Here is a 26,781-nt window from a genome sequence, read left to right on the forward strand (position 1 = left end):
TGGCATTTGAATATTTTAATCTGCTTTACTAGCAGTGCAATCAGACAAAACAGTAGAGCATCAAAACACCATTTTACATTAACATTACAAAATACAACAAATTTTTTTCTGTATGTATTTACATAAGCAAACATATAGGTATTCAAAATAGAATGCATCTCACCGTCTGGCAATAATTACATAAGTACAGTGCATGGTTGACTGGATGGGATAGATACATAGGAATTTTTTACCCTGAAGTGTAAAAAGGATGCACACCAGCTTAGGAGATACATGGTGAGCTTCATGTCTTTGGACATTTTTCAGATGCAGTCTTAACAGTAATAAAATGTCAATCTACTTGAAAAACTGATGCTGAAAAGTTTTTTCAGATGAAGTGTTTTTTTTTGGATGCAAGTATGACAGACTGACTCAGCATGCTTTTCCTGTGAAAAAGGAAAAGGGGAAGGCTCGAACCTCTGAACCAGTCTGTATGAATGTCTTCTCTTTTTTTTTTTTTTAACCTGAAAAATTACAAAAAGTTCCATTCCATTCTGATGCATAATGAAAACACAGTTTTCTGGAAGATGGAAATACTGCTCTGAAGCTGGTCATATTAAACCGTGGTATTCATTCCAAGCATGGGCCAAGTGGTGTAAATCCTAGTTTGAAACAGCTGAACTCTGTCATCTGTCTGCAGTATAATGAGTCCATTAATTGCTATCTACTGATGAAAAACCCATAGCAGATTTGGCATGGTGGCTAGAACAAATTCATATCCTGACTCTGTCATCCTCACTAAGGCAAACTGCACAAAAATCTATTCATATTTTGATGCAGGGTGGCAGAATCAGGGCTTTCTAAGCTGTAAGAAATATCCATAAAGAGCTAGAGATATTGGTCTTTGCTGTGCATTCTTGGCCTTAAGAGGCTACTTAGGCAAAAGCTGCTGATTACTCAATAAAACCATCTATCTGAGTGCTACAAAATCAAAAGGTCAGGCATCAGTTTTCCCTGCTTCTAAGCAAAAACTCGGTGTTATGTTCTCTACAGCTGTCAATTAATGAAATGCTGTTAAGTCTCTTATGTCCAAAATAGATTTTATTTTAAAATAAGCTGGAAAAAAAATGATTGTTCAGAGTCACTTTGTGATGAAACTTCAAGCCAGTAATTGAAACCCTCTGTGATTGTAGTGAAACATTCCCTGTCAGTATTTGCAACCTGAGCAATTTGACATTGCGAATGAGGAACAGAAAGTGAAATGAAAGAGAAACAGAGGGCTGATCTGCTCTGCCACGTGGGCAAAATGCAGACAGTAAGTAGAGAGCATAAGCACTGAATGTGAAATGTTCAGTAACAGTTTATCAGCTGCAAGCTGGTGAAGGAGACTGTGCAGAGCAGCAACTGGACCCTCAGGAGATTTGGGAGGAATTGAGCTCTGGAGAAGTGCAGGGTGCCATATACATCATACAGGATGCAGATGGGCTCTGCTCCCTTGCACAAATGGGCAATAAGATCCACCTACTGTCTGTCCTACCTACTGCTTTCATTTGCAAGACCAGAGAAACTTGCATCAGGTCAGGCATAAATGGCAAAAAAATGTGGTGATTTCCTCCTTGGTGGAAATCTCTTTGTTTCCTTTCCCCTCACATGGAGGTTTAGAGACCTTCAGTCCCCTATCAATATTCATCAAATGAAGGCAATCTGGTTTGGTGGCAGATCTAGAGCCTCAGACCTGTTCTCACAAAACACCTTTGCTTTTATTACTGTCTGCTTATTCCCTGAGATACCTGTTTCCAAGGGCAAATCCTCAAAACCATCACTCCAGTTGTGAAGTGGAGAGATATGGCCTGTGGGATACAAGATGAGCATTGTCCTTAGTTCAAAGTACTAGATTTAGGGTCAATATCAAATTTGACAGGAAAGAGTGGAAAGTCATTGTTCCCAGCTACTACTATGGTAGTCCTCATACTCAGCTGCACTTTGCAGATTCCCCCTGGAATGCCTTCTTTGCCAGTGTGACACCCCTCACACGGTGCTGGGTAGGAGCGGGATGTGTGCATAGGGAGGTAGGAGCAGCGAGTTCATTTTTGCTTCTACTGAAGCTGTTCAGTTTGACTGAATGTACCCAGAGACAGAGAGCATATAAAGCACATGGTGAGCACAACATTTATTCCACTTGATTTATCAGTTCATCCTAAACGACCAGTTTTGGGGGGAAACCCATGAATGTCTGCGAGGTGATAGATGACATGCATGGCATCATCACTGCGAATGGGGATAGAGCATGACACTTCATCCCAGCATGGAGGCTGAGATCTGTGAGGTGAGTCAGCGGCATCATGTGCATGCAGAGCTTCTGTGTGACCAGTGTACAGTGGCTCCTACCAGTCCCATGTCAGAGGAGAGGGATCATAAAATTAGCAAATTTAGTTAAACAATATATATGACAATAAATCAGTCAAATACTGATTAATTTGACTGATAAATCAAACTTTTTGATTTGTCAGTCAACTTTTAAGTCCTTTTTTGCCATAGACCAGTATCTTAAACTAAAGGCCTTCTTCTTCTAAAGACCCCCACCTGGTAGGCTAGAAAAAGGTTCACTTTCTCTCTCTTTCTCTCCTTCTTTGGTTTAGTGGAAATTTAATTGCTCTGTGAAAACTGAACAACTTCAATAGAAGGACAAATGAAGGCATTGAAGTTTTGCTTCTGGACAGTGTTTTTTTCCACAGAAACTGGAATACATCCTGGTTCTGATGAGATTATGGCTGCAAAATTCATGGAATGAATCAAATTATTTGATTTAAACTTTGCATGTGAGTGCAGTATTTATATTTCTCCTCTTCAGCAAAGTCCCACTGTCCTCAGTGACATTGGCTATGATGTCATGAAAAGAGTTTCATGACTAGGCAGGCATGTCTGTCAAGCAATGTATTTTATGTTCTTTATGCAATGTATTCTGCCCTTGGATCTATGCAGGTGAAATGCAGTGTTGTTCACAGGTCCTGTTATTTTTCTAGTGAGCCCCATTTGCCCATACGTATTTCATTAAGGCTAAGTCCTAGTAGTGCAATCCTCTGACCATTCCTGAGCAATCTGCCTTAACAGCAATACAGTGAAACAAGGGAAAATTAATTTTAGCAACTAACAGTTTTCTAATAATTCTGGCTTTACAAGCCCTAAACCAAAGCCAGAAGATTCTTCATAATGGCCTTTTTTAACCAAAGCGAAATGATGAGAGAGAATCTATTTTTACTGAAGATGCATGCAGATTTTCCTCTGACATTACTTAAATCAGACTTTGTTGGAATTGAACAGAGTGGTGCTGAAATTATTTAGCAATGTTTTGCCTGGTTTTCCACTGTTCTTTCACTTCACCTTGCTGTCAACACCGGTGGGAGGGAGCAGGGAATTAAGACCAATAATTTTGAAAACATTACTATCAATTTTTTAGCTGAACACACAAGATTTTTGAATGCAACTGAACTACAAGTCCTGAAATAAACATTACAAATGGTGGTGGAAACAGAGGATTATTCAAGTATAATTTACCTTTGCTTATTTGAAATACAGAATAAATGGCAGAAAAACCCAGGGACATTTCAGGATGATTACTGAGGAAGAAAAGGTAGCATAAAAACAGTTAACAAAATGTCCATATAATTAATTAGCAGTTTTAATAGATTTTCTTTAATACTTTTAGATTTATTTTAAATATATATTAACAAATGAACGATCATTTTATTTGAAATTCTGTAAAGTGCTCATTCAGTTAATGATAACTCAATTGTAGCAAGACAAACTAGCCAGAGCCTACTCTGCAAGAACATCAAAGGGCAGCTTAGCTTTCATTTGCAAAGAGAAAAGAAATACGTAGATTTCTTCACAGCCCATATTACAATACCAGAAATTGCATTTTTTTTCTTTAAGAAATATATCCTTTAGAATATTAAAAAAATAAGTCTAATAAAGCCTGTGCTTAAAACAGCCAATGTACTGTATGAAAAAAAATTGCACATTTGATACCCTTTCAACCCTGCTTTTCATCCACAGGATAATGTGAGGAGTATATGATGTTGTTGGAAGGTCTCTTGAACACAGCTGATTTTCCTAAGCTATCAGAGCTTCTCACAGCAGGTGGAATTTTCAGCACATACACAGTGGTTGTCATGGCAGCTGCTGACCATCACACACCACTAACCTTTTCGTTCCCTGGGCCAATACTTCCCTTGGAGGGACCATCTAAACGCTGTGTTCCTATCATGACTGTCGAGTAATCCTTAGCCATCATTTTTGCCTCTTTTTTCAAACTCTTCATTTGTGCTAGCTGGAGCTGGCTGGAGTCATATGCAAGTGCTGGGATAGTGTTCACTAAAATCAGTTGGAAAGGTTTCTTCTCCTCCTTGTAGCGACACTGGATGTAGCGAGCAAAAGCAGAGCGGTAGGTTTTGTTGAACAACGTATATACAAGTGGGTTGACAGCCGACGAAAGGTAGCCAATCCAAACAAATATGTTAAGGAGTCCTCCAATGACCTCTTCTTTGCATGACTCCTTGCAAATAACGGCCATCACATTGGTGATGAAAAATGGGCACCACATCACAACAAACAGAAAGAAGACAATGCCAAGAACCTTGGAAGCCTTCTGCTCATTGCTGATGGATTGCATGGTTCTCCTCCCTGAAGTCCCAGTATCTCTGTTTAAGGAGCGCTGAAAGAGTTTCTCTGAGGACAGGGAACTCTGAGGGAGGAAGCTGAATGAGGCAAACTTGGTCTTAGGGCCAATGTCATTCACACATAGCATAGCTTCCTTCTGCAGCGATTTGATAGTTAAAAAGTAGGTGACTACCATGATGGTTAGAGGGATGAAGAATGCCACAAAAGAGCCTACTAGAACAAAATTTTCATCTGCAAGTAAGCAGATGTCTTTCTTAAAAATGTCTTTCTTAAATACTTTGGAGTCGTCTTGTAGTCCAAAGACAGGTATAGGCATGGAGATACCTGAAGGTGGATGAGAGGAAGAAGAGGTTAAAAACAATAATGAAAAACACTTCCAGCCTCCAAGAAAAAACAAACAAACATCTACCTGTGTTCTACCTGTGGCTGAGGTGATTGTAGCTATACACATTACCTCAGCCACAGGTAGAACACATTTGCTTCCTTCCAACTGTCCTATGACACCTGGTAGCCAGAAAAGCATGGGTTTGGATCTTGGGCCCCTTGTAATGGTCTCCAGACTTCTCCCTTGGTCTTTGTCACCTTGGCGAAGGATTTAATGAACTACAACCAAGCTAACAGTATGTATTTCTTTTCTGGAGTGCCATAAGAGTGGTTTTGGACTGTTTTTAATTTGAGGATTAAAAGTGTTCTGGGCTCTAAATAGACTGGGAAATACTAATTTTAGTAGGAAAGATATTTTTTTGTCATAGGTCTAAGAGTAATCTTTCACTGTGTCTTTTCTTGCTGTAATCTCCATGTAGTTAAATGCTAAATGCTAACAAAACCCAGCTTCCCATGTGGCAAGGGCCAGCTGAACAACGGGAACAAATTAAGCACTGAGAGACACTGCATGAGGAAGCCTGAATTGTACTTTATCCTGCAGGACTGCAAAGTCCTTTCACTGTATTTTCATCTACTAGAGGCTGCCTTCTCTGTGTACAGGCATGCAAAATTTGTCTTCCCCTGAAGCATGCATCCTTGGCTTGTCACGAACGGCAAGACAAGGTGACAAAGTCCATTCTCCTTGGACTGCTGTGTCTGTATCAAGCCTACTCAGCCATTTCCGCAGGGAAATGCTAGAGTCTGGGTAAAATCAAACAGCTGTTGTTTCTGTAGTTGTTGGTTTTGGGTTTTTTTCAGCATTTGTCTCTTCCCCTCCAAATGGATGATGTCTCTCCAAGAGAGGCAATGTTCAGACAATGAACAAAATTATGTGCTGCAAAGATAGCAGAAGTGAAGTGAAGCAGGGGGGTGATAATGCAGCCCTGTTTCGATAAAAGCAGCAAAGATTCTGATTCCTGTGGAAAGTTAGCTTAGTCTGGGAGCTTCAGTCCTGTTTGCATTTTGGAACAGAAATCCCAGTTGCTGTACTTGGCTTATGAGAAATAAAAACATTGACTAGAGAAGAATTTCTTATGATGTGAGGATGCTGTGCCCTACTTTGTTCAATGGATACCCTGGAGTGTCCTTATTCATTCACAGATGAGTCCTGAAAGATCTGCATTTGAATGGTATCTTCCTCTATCTCTCTTTTTTTCCCTTCTTCCCACTCTGCTGCTTAAACTGGGAGCCTTTTAAAAGCATGGTCTGGCTCTTCATTTCACACATACCCAGTGCCCAGCATGACAGCTCCAGTCCTAGAGAAAGGCTGTGGAGTACAGGCTCAATACCAAACAATAATAATCACAGTAGTAATAATATTAGATTATTATTCTGTTCAAGTGCTTAATTCTTTTTGTTCTTCTGGAGCTTTTACAGAGGTCTTTTTTTTTTCCTAGGAGCACTGCAGCTTACTTTGTCTCTGCAACTTTCAACTGAGTCACGGCATTGCCTCAGGCCACTTTAGAAAAGTGCTTTTCTTATCTGCCCAGGGCAGAAGCTGGTCGAGAGCCTGTGGTATTACTCTTTCTGTTTCTCCTGCTCAAGCTCTAAGTGCTTGAACTTGGGCTAGGAGAAGCTAGTGAGTGAGATGCAAACTCATGCAGTCTGTGGCAGCTCCTGAGCTGAGCTGTCAGAAACCTCCAGTGTTTTTATCTACTGGCTAGAAAGATCTGAGTCCGTCTCACTGAAAGCATGAGGCAGAGGTCACCATCAGAAACCAGACTGTCCAGCCATGGTGAGTAATCTGGGGTGCTGAACAACTCCAGGGAAATGAGGAATGCTTTGAAGTTAGTTTTCTTTTTTGGATGAGTTGAAGGGGTGCTGAAGGCATCCAGCATCTCCCAGCATCATACTCCAGCTGCACAAAGACACAGCATTAGTCAGAGCAATACCACAAGTTTCCCATCTGCTTCTGCCCTGTGCTGATAACAGCAAGGCTGTTTTTTCATTTAATTCAAAGACCTAGTGTGAGCTGCAGAGATAAAATAAACAATGGTATTGACAGAGTAAAAAGATGCTTTTCATTACTACCTTATGGTTCAGCTGCATAAGGAGGCATGGGAGCAGAGGCTGCAGCACAAGGAAGAGGAAAATTTTAGCATAATTTGCATGCTTTTTCAAGTAAAGAGCCAAAGTCTGTTACAACTTCTCACCTGAAACAAGAGGAGCAACTCCCCAACTGCTTTGTTTTGTTTTTAGACGCTTCTGGAGATTGGCATCTAAATCCAGATTTCTGGCTTTAATAAATGGAAATGGGCTTCACTGTGTAGCAGAAGTTCCTGCATTTCTTTGCCATTCCTTTAACAAGCATGAAAGTGCTGTACCAGCAGAGCTGTAGTCATGTAAGTTTTGCTGAGTGACCATTCAAGGCATCTTTCCCTTGCAGCCAAAGGGAAGTGGCCTTATAGGGTTTGAAAACAACAGAGGTACCACACTTTGGTGGCAGAGAACACTGTAAACTGCTTTTTGTGTAACCCCAGTTCAGTTGATTCAGGGCATCCCCCCAAATGATACTGTGGCATTCCTGTATGGAAAAAGTTAATGTCCAGCCCAATTTTCTCTTTTTATATCTCTACAGGGACTAAATTTACTCTTTTCCTCCTGAAAGGAACAGGGTTTGTTCCCCCTTGACAGTCGGCTTCTGCAGCATAAGTATGGCAAATTCCAGGAGGACACAGGGACCAAATTGAAAGGCAGTCATATTTAAACTGCCAGTAAAGGAACTTCCATGTGCAACTCACATCCACTGTTTTGATGGGATTTTTAGGAATCATCACATATGGCCAAGAATATCACTCATATGTCACATTTGGTCAAGATCAAGTTTTTCCTGTAAACCTATAACAAAAAGTCCTAGTCTGTTGGAAAGGATGGATAAATATAATTGTCTGGCAAAAGATTCACAATAGTACAGCCAGGATGAAAACAATCCCCCCCCGACTGGCTGGACAATACCCTTACCTACAGATAAGTCCAAAAGTCATATGGACTGTTCCATCTCAACCCCCAAAATGTATGATTCATCCCACACCTGTAATCCTCCCCTGAAACATCAGGTGTCTGTGACCCCATTGGCCTAAGTCTTGTTCCAGCCCACTTTGAAGCCCCCTGATAAGGGGTCTCTGAGGGGCCAGATGCCCACTTGGAATCCCCGCTCTCTTAGAGCTTCCACCCTCTCCTAGAGCATCCTCTCTACCCCTTGTCTCTCCCCTCCCCATCCCCTCAGGCCTTGCCACGTGCTGCATCTGGCAGCTCCAAGCAAGACCTTTCTCCATCCCTAATAAACCTGATATCCTAAGAGCAGCCTTCAGAGATCCCTCGTCTCCATTCATCCAAGCCGTCTTGGACTACAGTGTTCCCTACACTAGTCTAAAGTTGTATTAGCATTATTGCAACTGACTGAATTAATTCTTTAGAAGTTGAATATGAATAATCTGTTTCACCTGGATGATTCAGATGTATACTCGCTGGTTTACTTGTCCTTGCTTTCCAGCTCCCTGCTCTTGGTGACTGGATGTTTAAGGAGACACAGATGGTGCCTGTGCATTCAAATGTCATAAGAAGAAAATCAGCTTCACAAGAAAGGATCATGCAGAATTACCAGGTAGGGACAAACAGGTGTTTGGGAAATGAAGCATGTGCCAACAGTAGATCTGGAGGAAACAACCTGCAAGGACTAAAACAGAACAGCTATTCTACACCCCGCCCATTCCATGCTCCCACTAGCTCAAGGTCAGTCTGGAAAAACTCTTGGTATCCCCTGAGAACTTTTTTATGATTTAGCTTCCTTGGCTTTCAAAAGCACTAAAATGAGGCACAAGAAAGCATTCAGCACAGAATAGGATCATCCATTCAAGCACTGAAGGTACATCACCCACTCCATTTCCAGTTGACATTCCCACTTAGAATATTTTCCCTTGTCAACAAGCCCTAAATATCATGTTCCTCTGGTACAAGGTGGTTTATTTATATGGTTTGATTTATACACACATGGCTGTTTCAAACTGTGGATTTAATAAACTGCACAACAGATCCCAAACAATGAAGATGAGTAATAAATTCTGCATGAAACCTCAAGAATTTGGGCACAGTTTCAGAATGACAAAAGGCTCTCGAAAACACCAAAGGTTAAGAAGTAAAGCAATGGCATCCTTTTTGTTCTCCTAAAAAGCCTGGTGAAATTGACAAAGGTTGATATTGTGGTACACATTGCTGGCTTCAGAGGTATACAGCAGCTATAAAACCACTTTAACTGGACAGGTAAACTGGGTTTGCAGCTGCCTTGAGCTGCTGAGACTATCAATAAATCAAAACCATAATTTACTGTGCATGTATGGTGGCACACCTGGGTTACTTGGGGTGAAGACAAGGAGGGTGAATTGAATTGATAAGGTCAAGGTTCTTTCAGTGAAGTCTTCTTTAAGCAGAAACTGTCAGTCACATGCATATATCACCTTGCATATATCTATTTCAGTTTTGTTTAATACAAATAAGCATTATTTTGTGCCTTAATAAATGTCTAAGGGTTAGGAACTACCTTTTAGAAATGTCACTACAGTTTCTCTAAAACTTTGGCACCTTTATTCACTTTCTCATGAAAGTGAACAACAAAAAGAATGAAAAACAAAAAACTCTCTCCATCTCAGGTATTAGCAGTCGCATTGATTCAGACATACTGGGTCGTGGGCCAGCTCACAGGCCACTGCACAAAGATGTGCTGTGACACTGGGGACCTCTGAAAAGATTGCTGTTTGAGAAGGCCAGTGTCTCCTTCAAGCACCTCAATGTAGCCATATTGTCTAATTTCTTTAGAAAAGCCCATGCTGGTATCTGGTGCCTGTTTGTGCTCAGAAAATATCCTCTGTTGGTACATCTACACATACAAACAACAAACAGTTGTCCATGTATAACTCACCTGCTACATTCCAAGGCATGCAATGCATACCCTAAGTTTCATGCTGTATAAAAACCTCCTTGTTGCACACTGCCATTTTCAATATTTTTGACTTAATTAACTACACAAAAGAATATTTATTCCTTTGGGCTACCATGCTGCCCTGTGTGGATGTTTGCTTAAGGAACACAAGCCACAGTGAGTCGCTTGTGGCAGGGGGACCATGGATCATGTCCTCCTCTGAGTATCAAGGATGGCAATGTGTCTGGACCTTATATGAGGAGCTGGAGTTTAGCAACAGTTACTTCCACTTAAACATCTGCAGAGGAGCTGCTCAGTCTGGCTTCATGTCTCTGCTTGGCATGTGACACTCGCAGTTATAGTTGGTACATCACTACATATCATTGTTTGTCATTACAGCTTTGTTTCCCCAGACCTGCAAACACTTAGCTGCTCTCTGCATGCACCTGACAATGTTCTTCCCCCACTGACTCCTTTCCAGTCAAGACAAACCCTTCACTGTGATAATTTTTTTGCTGCCAGAGTAGTGCCAGCCATATTTCCAATGCGTGAAGGTTGCTGATAGGTGGAAGTGCAGAAGCAGAGATTTCCACCTGGGAAGAGGGGATGTTGAAAACCTCGGTGTGGATTGGGAATCACCATCTGAAGCTGCATCTAGTTAGCATGAATGTTAAAAAGCTTCCACCTTCCCTAGTCAGTGTGACAATGTCCCCAAAGTCCTGAGCTAGAATTTCTCCTCACATGTGAGACCAGCACAGAATTCTTCCCCGGTGGTAGGTACATATATTGGTGGAGACAGAAGCAGATGAGGAACATTCTCTCACAAATCCCCATATAATATTTGTTTTCAGATGGATTTCCTCAAGAGCTAAGTGAGTCACAGTGCTGGGGGATCATCGTCTCCTTTCTGCATCCCAAGAGGCTGTACTCACAGGAATTAAATCAGAGTGGGTCCAGGCATTTTCCTTATAACTCCTGATAGACCAAATTTAGTTTTTTATTCAAGGGCACACATGGAGCTGGTTTTCTGTATCTTTGCCATGGAACACTTCATTTGGTCACACATGTTCTATTTGATACAAGTGAAAGGAAAACAAATTTAACATCACATAGAGGGGGTGCCAGGTAACAGCTGGATTATTCTGTTAATTTTGAAATGGCTTTGTTCTTGACAGCTCAGAAAATCTCTAAGGAAACATATTATTTAACCTAGCAGGAGATACATTAATTCTTTTTATGGGAAAAGTATGGTGAATTATAATTTATACCACAAATTATCTATTTCACTTTGGAAAAATAAAATCAGAGAAGTCTGTGTTTCCCAATGTTTCTCATTTATCCTTGGTCTTTGGTCCTGAAACCTATTTCTTAACAAGAACAGAGATATACGTCTCCAAATTAATTTGTAGAACTGTGATAATAAAATAACTATTAACAAGATTAAAGGAGAATTACAGGAAGGACAGTGCAAGAAATTAAGGACAGGTGCCCCTTTTTGACCCAGCTGTTTAGAAACCCTGGGCTTCAGAGTGAGCTGAGTTGTGAGAGAGGAAGCCGCTGATGGAGTTGCTTTCTGCTTTGATATAATCCTCAAAATATGCACACAGCCCTATTTCCTAAAGGCAGCAAGAATACAACAGCAGGAAACAGTTTCTTTGCTTTTGGCTTTAAGTGCTTTTCCTGCCTATGCACTTCTCAAATTCTCTTTGCTAGTTATGCTGCAGGACTTGTTTATAGTCTGGTTCCCCTAATTTTCTTGTTGGATATTTCAGGCCTTCTGAGTATTTGAGGAAGCTACAACTTTTTGCCTAGAAGTTTCCAGTGAACTCTATTCCCCAATACAGTCTTTAATTTTCAACTGGGGACAATATTTTTGATTTGAACAGAGGTTTCTTCCAGGGTGTTTTTTGGCTTCTCACAGAGATCTCCAATTGAGAGAAGCTATTATCTCTCTAAGATGGTTACCCAGTCACTAAAGGGCATATAGAAGTTGACACCTATCAAACAGCTAGAAATAAATAAAAGGAAGTGAGGAAGTAACTTGTCTGGGGGATGCTGCCTGAGTAGAGGCAAGTTCAAGCTGGACAGCAGCTACAATTCTGCTGCCATTTGGGAGCAGGGCTTGATATGCTCCACCAGGAGACATAGGCTAATGACAACCATATAACCCCTTCACCCATGGTGATTAGAAGTGATGAAAAGAAACTGGCCTTACAGCATAGAGATTAATATTTAGTCTGAAAATTTGCAAGGTGTTCCAGAAGTCTCTAGCCTGTCTTTGCACAGAGGGACAATATTCTCCTCCTGCTATTTAAGGCTGCTGGTTCTGTGGCTCAGCAAAATGCAGAGCAAGTCAAACACCCTTTTTCTTTCTGCATACTCAGTGAATGTTTTTTATATTGCATTGGTGTTTTCAACCTCCTGGTAGCAACAGTTTAATTTCTACTCAGATGGAGTTACAAATTTGTGGTTGGTACTGGCCCAGGTAAATATGTTAATTTGCAAAGGAAAAGAACCTTGTGTAGGATCAACTACAGCCACCTATGATACCCCCTCTGTTTAGCATATGACCCTTCTGTATTCCATGTCAGATGGCCTTGCAGCATTCACTGTTCAGGTCCCTAGAAGAGCAGATTTGGAGATAATAGCACTTTGAGAAGAAGGAAGCACTATACCTTTTATACAGGATCTTCCTAGATCAGTTGTTATCAGTTTATCTTTTTAGTGATGAAGCTTCTAAAGGATTGTTGGAGCTAATTTATTATGTGCTATGCATGCTACGTATGCAGTAATGCTTAAAAAATACTTACAGCAGCAAGCTAGAAATTACGGAAAGATCTTAGATATTCCACTACCATAAGCAAATAATGTGATGCCTCCTAGAGCAGTCTAAGTGACAAGATCCCCTGATATTCCAGTTGTTATATCTCTGTCTTTTAATTATTACATGGTATGATTTGTTGAATGCTGATAATTACTTAACTCTGCCCTAATCTTCCACTGAACTGAATAGAGATTTCTGTTAGTATCTCTGAGATTTCTTCAGCAATGCTACTTGGCCTCATTGAGTATTTTAAAAGGACACTGAATGTAGCTAACAGATAGATTTTTAAATTATTATTATTAATTTTTTACAATAATTTCACACTCCATCTGAAGGTCACAGATAAGAAAAACTGTAATTCTTCTGTATTTTCTAGACCTCTGATCATGTCCCAGTTGTTTCTCCATGCCTCCTTTTGTGGTTACTTGCAGAAGCAGCTCAATAAATAAATTGTCAGCTTCTTACTAGTTATACAAGGAGACTGCAGCAGCAGTGGACAGTTATTGGGATAGATGTCCTGATGTGATGGACAATTTGGAAGGAAAAACAAAATGAGAAGCAGCTTAGAGACCTGCACAGGTCTGAAGATAAGTCAGGATCATGTGCTTTATGTTTTACTGTCCCCCCTGCAGCTAATACCCTTCACCCTGACTGAACTTTATTAGACCAGCCAATGCCCTGGTCCCATTTACAAGATAACAAGGTTAAAGAAGAGAGAAAAAAGGAGCATAACTGAAGGGATTGTATCTGCCCATATTTTCACCATCCACTAGTGTCTGTGTGGGCGCTACAGTATGATCCCTAGGCTCCTCTTTCTGTAAAATGTCACAAAGCACCTTGAAAATGAAAAATAAATACATGAACTGTCCTTGCAACAAGAAATATAGAAGTGACTTCCTCATGTCCAGCAGTAGTATGCAAGGCAGGGCTGGATTTAACTGGGGAACTTTCAATATAAAACTTCTGAGTCCTTCTGTGCTTGTGAGGGGAACTTTACACTGCTCACTCAGTGCATCTTGGACCAAAAATCACACAATTTTTCTCTCAGGATGCTCACAGTTCAGCTCAGCCTATGATCCTAGCAGTAGTGGTCAATTTGACATTTCAAAACTCAGATCAAATACAAAAAGTTGTAACAAGGGCTATGTTCTGCCAAAAGGAAATAAGTCTTCCCAGTGGGTGTGATTTATTTCCAACATTGAATTGAATACTGTGAAATACACAGATTCCAATTTTGATCAGGCAGAAAAGAAAGCCTTTATCACAATGCTACAGCCTGCTTTCAGGACATCACAGGAGCTCAACAAGCTATTTTCCATCAATGACCCTGGGGACATCATAGGAAAAATCACCCGACAGGTGTTTCTAAATTTGTCTCAGATAATTAGGAATATGTTGTTGCAGTTCTGACAAAACTCTTGACTTTTATTAGCTTGGCTTCTGCTTAGAAGTGATGCCAGTGGCACAGGCCAGGTAATGTGTGGGGAAAATTAATTTAAGCCAGAGTGTTCAATAATTTGCCATGCTCCTGCTGGTAAAGATAAATATAATCCTTTAATTTTAAAGAATTCTGTGATACATGAACCTTTCTTAATGTCATAAAACACAACATCTGGCTTAAGCCAAATATAATAAATAAAGGAACCTGTGAAATTTTTCTGTATAATTTTAGTGAATTAAATTTCCTAGGTTCTTGACATTTTCTTTTATGCAACACTATGCTACTTGTGCTAATGTGCAGCACCATTTTTAATTTAGTAAGTGATTAAATGCAGTCACAGCATACAGACAACAGCATTTATGAATTCCAACATAATTCCTTGTACCTTATTTTTTGTTATCATTTGTGTTGCATGTGGCATTTTCTATGCAGAAATTCAGCTCTTCTGACTAGAGATGCTGACATTTTTTCTTAAAATATTCAATTCACTCTAATATACCTTACAAAGAGAGACTGGCTGATTGTAGGTCATATTGGCACCTACCAATTTATTAATTCAAAAAACCCTCATAACAGGACAGGCCTGATGGTTCAGATGAACTTTTTGCTTCTTTGCTGGTAGCTTCAAGAGGAGGAAGAGCAGATTCTTCAAAATAAAGTTTTTTTTAAAAAAGAAAAGTAGTTCTTCCATCAGCACCTTGACTAAGCAGGCTCTTTTCTATTTCTAAAAATACAGCTCTACGGTTTATAACTTGCCTTTAAAATAAAACCAAAGCTGAAAGAAATGCCACACAATACTGCTATGACCACCCCTCATTCCTTTTGTCACCTGAAAGGCAGATTGCTTCTTGCAAAAGGACTGCTCACAAAATGAGTCTGTGCCTTTTTCATAGGCAAAATCCTTCATCTCATCCTGATGTAATTACCCAAAGAACATGGTAAATATACACATAATAATTATTCTTCTGATTATACATATTTACTGGTATAATATATCCTCCCCTATCCGGATGAATGCTTTGCTTTGCAAATGTGTCCCTATGGACACATGCCTGTGTCTCATATCTTTGCGTTTCCAAATTTGGAGAATTTAGAAAGCAGTTCAATCATTAGCATTCATTTAAATATTTTTTTTCCATAAAGTAAAATGTTAGTAATACCTCCTTGTCAGATGAACAAACATACAAATTCAAAAATATAAGTCTTTTAAACCATCACAGTTATGGGAGGGAGATATGTGTGGTAAGCTGATGGTCTGGTGGATGTGTTCACTCTTCTGGGAAGAACAAATCAAGCAAAGGATTCTGTTACATGGGAAATATGGGGATAATTTACATCAAAGTAAATAGGATGTTTATGTGTCTTTCTCAGAACTATCTTAAGTAATGCCTCATGACCAGAATACATGTGCCAGTCAACTCAGAATTGTGCATCACAGCACTGAATGTTCCTTTTCCATGGAACTGAACATTACCTTCCCCCAGACAATGCACATGAAGGTTTGTTCTCATTACTTGTCACTACTGTAGGAGTCATTAGTATGGTGATGAACTTTCTACTGATGTATTGTTGCTGACTACTGAGCCTCATACATTGTGTCTCTGTTAAGAAATACAATAAAGATTCTATTTCTGAAATGGTTCTGAAGCTCTAATACTTTATTAATGAAATTTCATGCCAACACCCTTCCTTATAATTAACACAAATCTCTCTGTATGTTGTCCAACAGATTTTTTCAACTTCATTTTATTTTTATGGCATCATCTACATCCACAAATCGCAAAGGTGCCAGGGTTGCCCAAACATAAAATCTACAATGTTTGCCCTTGAGATTCTGCAGGTGGAGTGAACAAACAGTGTTTTCACTTTCTGAGAGATGGTTTAATGAGTATGGTAAAAAATAAAAGAAATGTGCCCTAGGGAAATGATAGTGTAGTAGATATTTTAAGTTTAGATCCAGCACTTCCAAATTTAGGTGCTAAGCTTTAAATCTATATTGCCAGAGCACAGTTCAGTGTGTAATTATTTGCAATTTTATATATTTTGTCAGTATATTCCTTGTTTTAACAAATTATCTTTTCCTATGGCAAGGCATCCATAAATTAAGACTTGATTGAAATGGTGAATTATGTCACCTGGAAGAAATGGATGTGTAGTAAATTCAGGACAGGGACTCCCAGCCTGCAGTTTATTAGCTGTTTCTGCCTTTGAAACCTGTAAAGGGATTTTCAACTGAAAGCTGTCCTTGACAGAAAGAAGACTGAGCCTAAGGAGGCCAAAGCTGTCAACAAAACACAGTCCAGAGGCACTGGTGCTTGAACTCCCCCAATCCCTGCTGCTTCCCTGGCCCTTCAAATGCTGCAAGGCAGCAAGAAGCCATGCAGAGAAATTGCAGGCTGCCTGTGAAGGAGGTGTAAGCCTTTGTATCAGCATAAAATGTCACACAGCCAGATTAGCTGGGGGCCCAGTTGCACTGGGTTTGATATGTACACCTGAAGCTAACTTCACCCTTCACTTTGGAGAAAGTTGCTTCACATGCTACAGTATTTCTCATTTTTGAATCCTCAAAAGCAATGTCAAAATTTTAGAATTATGTGGTGGGAGGTATTTTACCAGCTTCATCCAGATCCATGTTGGGCTTTTTTTTCTGCATGAAAAGTACTGAATAAATCTAAGTTGTTGCTGACTGGGGAGTGCAGGGACTGCCTGAAGGCAGTGAACAGATGTGTAGGCTGAGTGAGAAATGATAAGAGAAAACTCAGTTTAGAGTGCTTAGGCTTCATCAGACTTCACATTAGACCATTAACAGAGGAATAGAGAGAAATAAGAACTGAGGAATGTCATATATAAGGGCTTAACATTCATGCCTGTAATTCTTTTATGTTACCCTTTCAAGGAGGGGATGATGCACTGCTGGCCTCTTGCAGAGCAATGCATTTGTTAGGCCCATTTAGGATTCAAAGGTACTTTACATGTATTTTTCAGTATAGGCTCTATTTACAATTCTATAGATTCTAGTTCTATTTAAAATTCTACTCTTTTCCAGCAGTGGGAAATCCTTTGGCTTTTTACACCTGTTCTCAATAATGACCTCTGTGCTTTAAAACAAATGGAATCATTTTTAGGGTTTAATGAGCATTTGCCTTCAACAGCTACAAATAATCTAATTACCTAACCACTGTGCATACTGGATGATTTAAGAATTAAAGACACAATTAGAATCTGTTACAGTAATTAGAATCTATTTTAAACCAATTGCCTGTGGCATTACATGCTCTAGTGAAACAAAGGTTTCTTGCTAAATGCTCTTCTTCCACTAAATGCAAAAGCAAATGTTACCACAATTTACCTTTTTTAAACTGATAAAATCAAGATTTCAGAAGTCAAGTAAATTAAACTATCTGTGCTTTTTTCTGCTGTTTTTTACATGCTTCATATGTCACTGAAGCCAATGGAAGAAAGATCACTGATTGCCTTTGGTTAAAATTGACTGAATATATTTGTGTATTTAGCAAATAAAAGGAAAATTACAAATCTAGTGAACAAAAGTGTAATTGATTGGGTACACTAGAAGCTATAATCTAGATTTGGGTTATATATAGAGAGAGAGATATAGATATAATCTAGAGTTGGGTTCAGGCCTGACAAATCAGCTAGAAGTATTTGCAGGAGTCAGTGAGCAGGTGGATAAGGGTAACCCAGCTGATAGAATGTTCCTGGATTTCCAGAAATCCCTGGCAACACTTTTTGTAAAAGGCTCTTTGTGAAAGTAAATCCTAATGGCAATAGAAGAAAGATACTCTTGTATAAAAAGAATGGGCTGAAAAACAAGTGGTAGGATTAAATGGTTTGTTTCCATATTGAGAGTGGTAGAAGGCAGCATCTGACAGCCCTGTATATTCATCAGTGCTGTTCAGTTCAGCCTGAGCTGTTTGCTTGGTCAGTGGAACTGATTAAATGTGCTGCCAACACACAGCTCTTTGCTGTTTCCCCCCTCTTCCTCCCCTAGAAGGAACTTCTGCACAGGGGAACATCTTTCTCTTGCTTTTTGCCCTCCATCTCATACTTCATGAGAGTTCACAGGTCACCAGCTGAACTGCAAACTGTAGGAATATAGGGAAGTCAAAGGGTATCTATCTTAGGCTAGAGAGCAAAACCTTGGATCCGAATCTGTAAGTGAGATTGTACCCACACAGGTGCTGTGGAGGGTGTGTTGTGCCCAACAGCAGCTCTGCCTGTGCCAGATATCATAGAATGGTTTGGGTTAGAAAGAACCTTCAAAATAACCTCATTAAAACTCCCCTGCCACAGCTAGGGGCACCTTACACTTGACCAGGTTGCTCAGAGCCCCGTCCAACCTGGCCTTGAGCACTTCCAGGGATGGAGCATCCACAGCTTTTCTGGGCAATCTATGCCAGTGTCTCACCATTCTCACCTCACTCATCCCAGTGAGAGTTCTCAACCATAGCTGTGTGAAAATGCCAAGAGTTAAATCACTTATACCCCTGTCACTCTAAGTAGCACTGAGAGCCTGGAGACTAGTAAATGATACATAGAGCACCTCTGTGTTCAGAAAGCATTTCTTGTTAGTAAGTGATACAGAAAGCATCTTCAGAAACCCATTTCCTACATATTCTTAGCTGGATGGTGGCAGATCAGGAGGATAAGGGTTGATGACTGACTGACAGCAGGTTGCATGAGTGATCTGGGATCTATCAAGATTCCTTACAATACTGGCATTTCTCTTTATTCTATTAATATAGCAATATGGCACAGTGCAAACTTAGTCCAGCCTGGCAGTGACTGGCTCATCAGTTTCCTAGAGCTTCTTCCTATGTGTTTGCTTTCTTACCTGTCCTCTGGAGCACGTCCCATTTGCCATAGCTTGTTGCCAGGCTGGAAACCAACCAGTCTTCCTTCAGCTGGTCTCCCTTGCTTCCATGAGACTAGAAACCAGCTAAGCAGCACTTCACTCCTGCCCACCTGAGTGTGCTTGCCTACTTGTACCTATTTAACCTTCTCACTGTTTTGGTGACATGAAATTTGTGGATGAGATGGAGTTAACTTATTACCCTTCCTATTTTCCTGACATCCACTGTTCCTTTACACAATGTCCTTATCCAGCTGCAGTAAAGCAGGACTCTGTCCTCTTCACTCATGCCACACTTGAATGGTTTCCAATAAAATAAGGAGTTGTATTTTTCAGAGTTATATAAATAGGGACCACATTGGTATCACTTGCCATAATAATAACAAGTAACATCTGTGACTCATCTCATCACTGTTAGGAGACAGTTTCTCCAGAGAGCAGAAAAGGTGTTTTTACAATGGATATGTTACTAGTTATTACTGCAAAGAAAAGACATAACTTTTGAAACAAAATATCAAGCTATCAAAGAAATAAACCCTCCTCCTACAGCACATAAACTATGTTCTAATAGGGCTAAAATAACTCCTTTTTTCTAGATTCCTTTTAATAGTGAGCTAATTCAAGTACTCTGTCAGTAAGCCCCTGTCTGAGAAAATATACTGAGCAGAGTGGACCACTGTCTTGCCTCTGGAATAGTCATTCTGATCATTCCATGCATCTGTGTTTTAAAAGGACAGTAATTTCACACACAGTAAGCACAAGGCACCACACACAGGTGCAGACACAGGATGTGCAATTTTAAGGAATGCTTAACTTATTTATGCTATATATAGAGAAATGCATTGAAAATACTTGCACTTAGCAGTTTCAAAAACTGGAAAAACTGGACAGAGCAGGTAATATGTTTTCAACTGAATTTGAAAAATGTGACTCTAGAAGAGACAAGATACGATTAATTTAATCTAAATGAAGACATCTACATCTGAGTTGCTGTAGGATTCCTTTATAGTTGAGAACTAGGTATTTTTAGGGTGGAATTCACCTGGTCTGTGCTAGACATCTACGTCTCATCAGTTGAATGCACCCCAGAGTCAGATGCTGTTGAACCTCATCAAGTCGTGGAAAATGCAGGACTGTCCTGTGGAGAGAAGACTCCCACAATTTCTTGCTGTGCAGCATAAGATACAGCTATTTTAAATCCTAACAATCCTAGACTGCTTTTTCTCAGACTGTGGGCCAGGATCAAGAGGGAGGTCAGGAGACGATTTTGAGTGCCAGGCTGGCAGCATGTGAGGCATAATCTCCTTTCCCTCCTCTGGGAAGGGTGGTAAGGAATCACTGTTACCACTTGCAATAATTTGTATTAGCCAGGGAAGGAGCTTATTTCCTTTGATTGCTGACAGTTCACATCTCTTCCAGGGTGAAAGAGTTAATTTTTCCTGCCTCTGAATAAGTGAGCTGACAATGTTTACAAGCACTGAAAGGGAACTGTGTTTTCAAAGCATTTGAGAACTTTCACTCGAGCTGTGTGAGGATATTCCTGATGGCATCGGACACCAACCTGTTCCAACTCAAGTGCCGTAAGACTGCCCTGGGAATGCTGCCACCAGGGGAATAAAAGGTTAGTGCCCCCCTGCCTAGTTTTGAGGTTCTGGGTTTTGCCAGTGCAAAAAGAGATTTGTGTACTAGATCATTCAGAACACCTGTTTTGAACTGTAACTCTGAACTGTCCTCTGGAGAGACTCCTCTCACTCTCACTGTACACAGTATCTGTTGTCTCTTAAAGAGGATGCATAAATTCCCCACCACATACACTGAGAAAGGCAGAAAAGATCTGCCCATGAGAAAAATCTCTAATCAAATTACCCAAATAAGAAATTGGGAACAACTGACTTATATATAACAAGGCATATATATATTACATATATGCTTTTTTTTCAGTTGATATATTTTTTTCTTTTCAGGTGTTTAGGTAATGATGATTCATCAATATGGGAAATCAATATATCTTTAAACTAAACTTGAATGTGGTCATGCTATCACTGATGTATATGTTCAGTTCTCCTCCATTTCCCATTGTTGTTGATTTCCATTGCATAATTACTACATTGCAGCACTTCATAGAAGTGGAAAGCAAAATACTGCAGGCAAAGAATGAAGTTTTAGACTGCAGTATATACATCAAATCCTCTCAAAAGCTGGAAATCTGCAATTACATGATGAAATGTTGCCTCACTTACCAACTGATATGGTCCAAACAGCAATTATTTTGGCAAAAGCCTTAGTTCTGGAGTTGAAGCGGCTGTGATGGATGGGGTTCCGGATGGCAATGTAGCGATCCAGGGAGATGGCACAGAGGTGCATGATGGATGCCGTGGAGAAGAGCACATCCAAGTAGATCCAAATGGCACAGAGCTTTCTAGGTAGAGGCCACTCGTATCCTGCACAAGAGAAAGTTGGCATCAGCTAAAGATAATGGCATGTATCTCTTGTGATGCGGGTCTTAGTGCATATATCCTTCTAGAAGGATAGTAGTAAGTACTAAGTAGTAGTAAGTGATACATTTAGAAGCTGCCTGACACTGTTTTAAGAAAATATTTTCATTTATTTGAAGCCTTCTAACTGTAGCTTTTGGGGTTAACTCTGCTTCTTTCCCAGGCTACAGGCAGCATATGTTTTTTCTTTTTAATTCTATTTGCATAATCCTAGTGCTTGGTGCTATGATTAAACATTTTTGGCAGCACATCAATGAAAAGAGAAGCAATTTTGTCGTTGTAAAACTGCAAGTTCTCAATTTTGCTTTAGGACTTTTTATCCATGTAATTACTGCATTATCAACACCTGCTGATATGCAAACCTGCCTCAATTCTGAAAGTAAAACTTCGGATTTAATGGAAGCTGAAGAAGAAAAATTATTTTGTTGCATACCAGTGATATTTATCTCACCTGTCTTTAGGCCTCTACCACATACCTAAATAAGGATATTTCCTTTGTCAATGAATATTGATAGGCTCCTCCAGGGAAAGCAATCCAAAGCAGATGCATTAGTGTTTACCAATATCCAACCTACAGCTTCTTTGCTGCAAATTAAACCCTTACTTTTTCCTTGTTTTTTCCACTACCTATGAAGATTAATTGATTACTTTCCTTTCTCAAAGCTGTTGGGAGATGGCTATCACGGCTTGACTAGTTTTGTGTTTATTTTTTTGTCTTCCAGTCTAAGAAAAGCCTAGTACTTTATCTTTTTCTTACAGATCATGCTTTTAGAACTTTTTTCCTTTTTTTTTTTCAGCCCCAAAATGCATTAAACTTATCTGCATTTTGTATATCATTCAGTGACTAAAACAGGACTTGGTACTCTTGCAAAGGCCTCTTGACTGCTAAGTGATATGCAAGATTTTTCATGGATCTTGAAGGGAATGTCTTTCCTTTTACAACCTGGAATGTTAAGTGTCTTTTATATGAAAATATCATGCTAGTGAAGCACATTTAGCTAGTGATACATTTTGACAGCCAGATCTTGTTCAGCATTCTTGAAAGCTGGACAAATTTCACCAGCAGAAGCTGGTTTGCTTCTTTACCTTTGCACTTATCCTCACTGAATGTTGTTTGCTAGTTTCAGAGTTTCTCTTCAGGGGTTCAGATTCTTGTTTATGATTCTCATCCCGTCCCTCTGAGTGCTTGTAACCTCTCCCAGCTTGGTGCTTTTGGAAAGCTGCGTAAGCTTTCACTCTACACACTATACATGTTGTTCAGAGCAGTACTGAGCAGATCCTGGCTAAGCAGAGCCCTGCAGGACCCCCATTCAAAATGCCTTCTATTCCTGCAGGGAACCACTAATAACTCTCCTCGGAGCAAGTTTTGCAGTTATCTTGTAGTGATTTAATTCAGAGCATATAACCCAAGCTGCCCATGATAGCATGGCATGGGGCAATGCGAAAGCTCATATTGTGAGACTATGTAAGTATTTTGGGGACTGCCTGTCTCCTTTGGAGATACAGTACAAGATTTGCAACAGCAGGAGTGGAAGGAGAGGTGGAGGAGGTACGCCTGTGCCTAATTACATTTAGTCTCAGTGGGTACTGAGACCTATTTCTTGGTGTTCTCAGGTTGCTGTAATACAGGCTGACCCTAACAAGCCATACAGCATTTATGGATGTATTTTATCATGTTTTCTGGTCTTATGTTGGGAAATCTGGTCCCTGGAGTGTGTTATGTGGTGGCAGGCTTTCAGGGGCATGACTTCCCAGTAGAATCTCTCTGTCAGGCCAGGCAAGTTTACACAGGGAAAACCATTAAAGTATTTTTACACTTGACAACATACATCTTCTCTTGCTTCAGTGACCTTTGGGAGCACATTTGTCATATCCTTCTAGACTTCTTGTCTTTGCAATAAACCAGGATGGGACAGGCATAAAACAGCATCTGCCAGATAAACTTCCTTAGAGACTACAGATTCAAGAAAGTATATGAGAGGAGAAAACTCTGGATGCAATAAGGTGCCCCCTTAGTAAGGGTGTAGATAACATCCTCCAGGAAGTTTTCTTCTCTGTAGTCACATCCACCTTGGCAGGACTGACTAGGTGCTGCCTTTTCCAGCAGAGTCTGGGGCTGCTGTGTGGATGGAGAACCCTGCACAGCCCAAAGGGTGCAGACTAGCACAGGCACATGGCTGGTATGGCTGGGTACCCAAACCAGAATTGCTCACAGTAGCTATAAACCCCGCAAGAAAATCATCTCTAAGCAAAGCAATCACCATAGCCCTTCTAGGGGCTGCAGAAGGGGTGGTGGAGCACTCTTGTTCCACAGCCTTGGAGGTGTCCCAGCAGGGCAGATGTGTGCAAAGGCCTCCAGTTTGAGCTCAAGACTGTCAGCATGGGTGATGTGGCTGAAGTTGAGCAGCTGCGGCCAAGAAAATGCTCCTGTGGAAGGAGAGGTTTCCCTCCATGCCATCACTGATGATCCTGGAGGTTGATGGTGCACCACACCAAGATGGTTCTCCTGGTACCAGTGGGTGCCACCAGATGATTTTTCACGCCAAGTTATGCTGCTTCCATGCCTGGTCTAGCAAGGGAAGAAGCGGGGAGAGCGGAGGCAAAGGCGAGGCAGGCGCTCCCCGGCGCCTCCCGGCCCGCGGCTCGCGTGTCCCGGGAGCGCGGGCGGGCGGCGCGGGCTCCGCCGGGACGGGGCCGCGCTTCCCGGCGGGCGGGAGCGGCACCCAGCGCCGCACCCCCGCATCCCTCCCCACACACGGGGCTCGGCCGTCTCTGCCCTCGGCAGCGGAGCCTGGCCAGCAGGAGTCCCTGTTGCTTGTCGCAGGGAATCACGCAGCACTTAAATCTCACCCATCGGACAATTCCTGTTTCACGCCGTTTCTCCCGCCAGAGATAATAGCACACTGACACGGCACATCGCGGTGTGGCACCGTGACTGATGCCAAATGCAGTTTGCAAATGCTGCTGCGGGCTATCTCTGTAGAGATACTGAAAATGGAAAATAAACTTCCAACTTTCCGGATTAAATCTCCTTTAAGCACAGGCTCACGTTTGAACCTTAAGTCCCAAAGTAGTGAAGTAATAGAACAATCTCACTCTCCTGACAATGCCTAGCTTTTCTTTGAACTGCAGCAATTCAGTAGCATTGAAAGGCTCATTTCTGAAGTTTAGGGACGGTCACAGCCTGACAAAATTAGTGCTGAACACAAAGGGTGCTGCTTTTTCTGGTGTGAGCTGTGCTGCAAATGATTTTGGTGAAAATGGGAAGAAAGATGTGCTATTAATCACCTGCAAGGGCATGAACTGTGAGTCATTTTTAACTTAAATAACTTATCTTAAGAAATTATAGTTTTGCATTTGTAAATGTTACTAATGCCCATCCATTTCTTAGTTCATGCAATATTTATTCCAGCATTTGCTAGTAAATAGATTGTCTAAGCAGGGTATTGGTGATAAGAAAATTATTTACATTTATATTACTTCACTAAAAATAATTGAGAGGGATGCCTACTTTGAATCTAAAAGTAGTCATTAGTGTTTCAGTGCATATTTGCAGAGCAAAGTAACTGGCAGGACCCTTCATTCTCATTGGGAACATGAAAATTATGAGCCAGGGAAAAAATCTGAAAACAATAGAAAGAACAAAGCATCTTCATATACACTTTGAGTCAATACATCTGACAACTGAATAATAAACTGATTTTATGGTCTGTGTTTAAAATGCCTGTAGCTGGAAATATAAACTAGGAAAAGATTCAAGTACTTCACCTGTTCCACGCCTTAACCAGTGACATATATTTCAATTTATATGGAGTGATAATAATTTTCTGTGGTAAGAGAATGAAATCATAATGACAACAAGATGTTATTGCATGCAATCTTTAAGGCTTATCAATACATGCAGTAGGTTACACAGCTGATACTCACCATACAGTATGGTCAACATGGACACAGGCATGACAAGGAAACCCAGCAGCATATCAGCTATTGCAAGTGACATTAGAAAATAGTTAGTGGCATTCTGTAGTTTTTTCTCCAGTGAAACAGCCATGATGACAAGAATGTTTCCAGCAATGGTTAAAACAATCACTATTACTGTCAGCAAAGCCGGCCAGTTTTTCTGTGAAGGGCAGCACGGTGGGCTCATGTTACTTTCGCATGAAAGATTGGTTAGGTTGTCAGAGTTCACAGTCAAGTTGCAGAGATGTGATATATTAATTTCTGCAGCTCCATAAACATTTCTGTAGAATCTTCTCTCATGATTTATTTGTATGAAGGAGTTTGCAGTTGGGTTCACAGAGCTCGCTCCATCGCAAAGAATATCCATTGCTAAGTCCAAAACCACAGAGATAAATTGAGAAAAACAGGAAATTATCACCCTTTGTCACCATTGGGCATTATATTCCTCAGCTCCCCATGTCAGAAGTTGAGGGAACACAATCTTTTGTCGACTGTATTTTTGCCACTAGTGCAATGTAGAAAAACATACCAAAATTACTCCAAAAGCTGAAATGTTTTGTTTTCAGTTCCATAGGAAGTCCAGTGTTGGCATATATTGAAAATCCAGCTGGATAGTAAAACTGGGCTGTAAGAGAGGCTTCAGAGAGAAAAAATGTTGGAGAAATAAAAGACATAAAACTTTTGCAACCACTAGGACTCCCCTCTGGAGCTACATCTTATTGCTATTGGTAACTGTTATCACACAATTTTAAACAGAGCAGTATTAAAATATCTTGCCGTATTAAACAGCAAAGCTCTGGATTCTCTATTAAGAATCTTGATTAATTATTCCATCCAACGTCTTTCTCTCGAAATAATTAAATATGCTTTTATTTATAGTGCATCTTCCATAATATGGCTGATAGTCTCTGTCTTCTGTTGTATTTCAGAATCATTTTCAGCCTCATATCAGAGACTACACATTCTGCTTCATGCTGATTTTTGTAGCTAATTGTACCTTTTGGCTCAGCATGGCTTCAGAATGGAAATTAAACAACTAGATACTGTTATAAAAGAATACAATTTAAGGAAGACTTACATTGCACTTCAGAGCCCACTTTCAAACTGCAAATAAATGCACTTGGCACCCTGGTTTACAATATTCTTCGCTGTGTTTAGCCAGTTCCGTGTCTTTTTTTCTTCAGCCTCCTCCAC

General features: G+C 40.4%; 2 protein-coding genes across 5 annotated transcripts in view; one reads left to right on the top strand and one right to left on the bottom strand.

Moving 5' to 3' along the window:
* On the bottom strand, nt 1–26,689 carry HTR2A (5-hydroxytryptamine receptor 2A). 3 transcript variants are annotated; one of them, XM_085577551.1, is made up of 6 exons: nt 26,666–26,689; nt 26,117–26,224; nt 25,555–25,956; nt 21,373–21,573; nt 8,526–8,621; nt 1–4,983 (listed from the first exon to the last, which is right to left on the bottom strand). In XM_085577551.1, exons 2-6 carry the CDS (start codon nt 26,157–26,159, stop codon nt 4,169–4,171), a joined length of 1,557 nt encoding a protein of 518 aa, XP_085433677.1. In that variant the 5' UTR covers nt 26,160–26,224; nt 26,666–26,689; the 3' UTR covers nt 1–4,168. The 3 variants fall into 3 exon arrangements, with proteins under 3 accessions (XP_085433677.1, XP_085433660.1, XP_085433668.1); XM_085577534.1 differs by lacking the exon at nt 26,666–26,689 and having other exon boundaries at nt 26,117–26,261; XM_085577542.1 differs by lacking the exons at nt 8,526–8,621; nt 26,666–26,689 and having other exon boundaries at nt 26,117–26,261.
* LOC144245908 (uncharacterized) overlaps nt 1–26,781 on the top strand; it is a 135,057-nt gene that overhangs the window by 9,751 nt on the left and 98,525 nt on the right. Inside the window, exon 2 of one of the 2 annotated variants that reach the window (XM_085577604.1) lies at nt 8,576–8,686. In XM_085577604.1, coding sequence (XP_085433730.1) covers nt 8,597–8,686 — 90 coding nt within the window. In that variant the 5' untranslated portion in view covers nt 8,576–8,596. Of the gene's footprint in view, nt 1–8,575; nt 8,687–24,160; nt 24,933–26,781 lie in introns of those variants that run through there. The other variant, XR_014954676.1, reaches the window with a different exon arrangement.

Source organism: Lonchura striata, chromosome 1, assembly GCF_050655825.1.
Source record: "Lonchura striata isolate lonStrDom1 chromosome 1, ASM5065582v1, whole genome shotgun sequence".
NCBI classification, from domain to species: Eukaryota; Metazoa; Chordata; class Aves; order Passeriformes; family Estrildidae; genus Lonchura; species Lonchura striata.

Bases quoted from the DNA above. Each gene is read 5' to 3' on its own strand.
- HTR2A (XM_085577534.1), bottom strand. From the start codon at position 26,261: ATGTCTTTTATTTCTCCAACATTTTTTCTCTCTGAAGCCTCTCTTACA. The intron at 21,574-25,554 runs GTGAGTATCAGC...TCTCTTGTGCAG, and splicing joins CATGTTGACCATACTGTATG to GATACGAGTGGCCTCTACCT. The intron at 8,622-21,372 runs GTAAGTGAGGCA...TTGAATGCACAG, and splicing joins TGTTTGGACCATATCAGTTG to GCACCATCTGTGTCTCCTTA.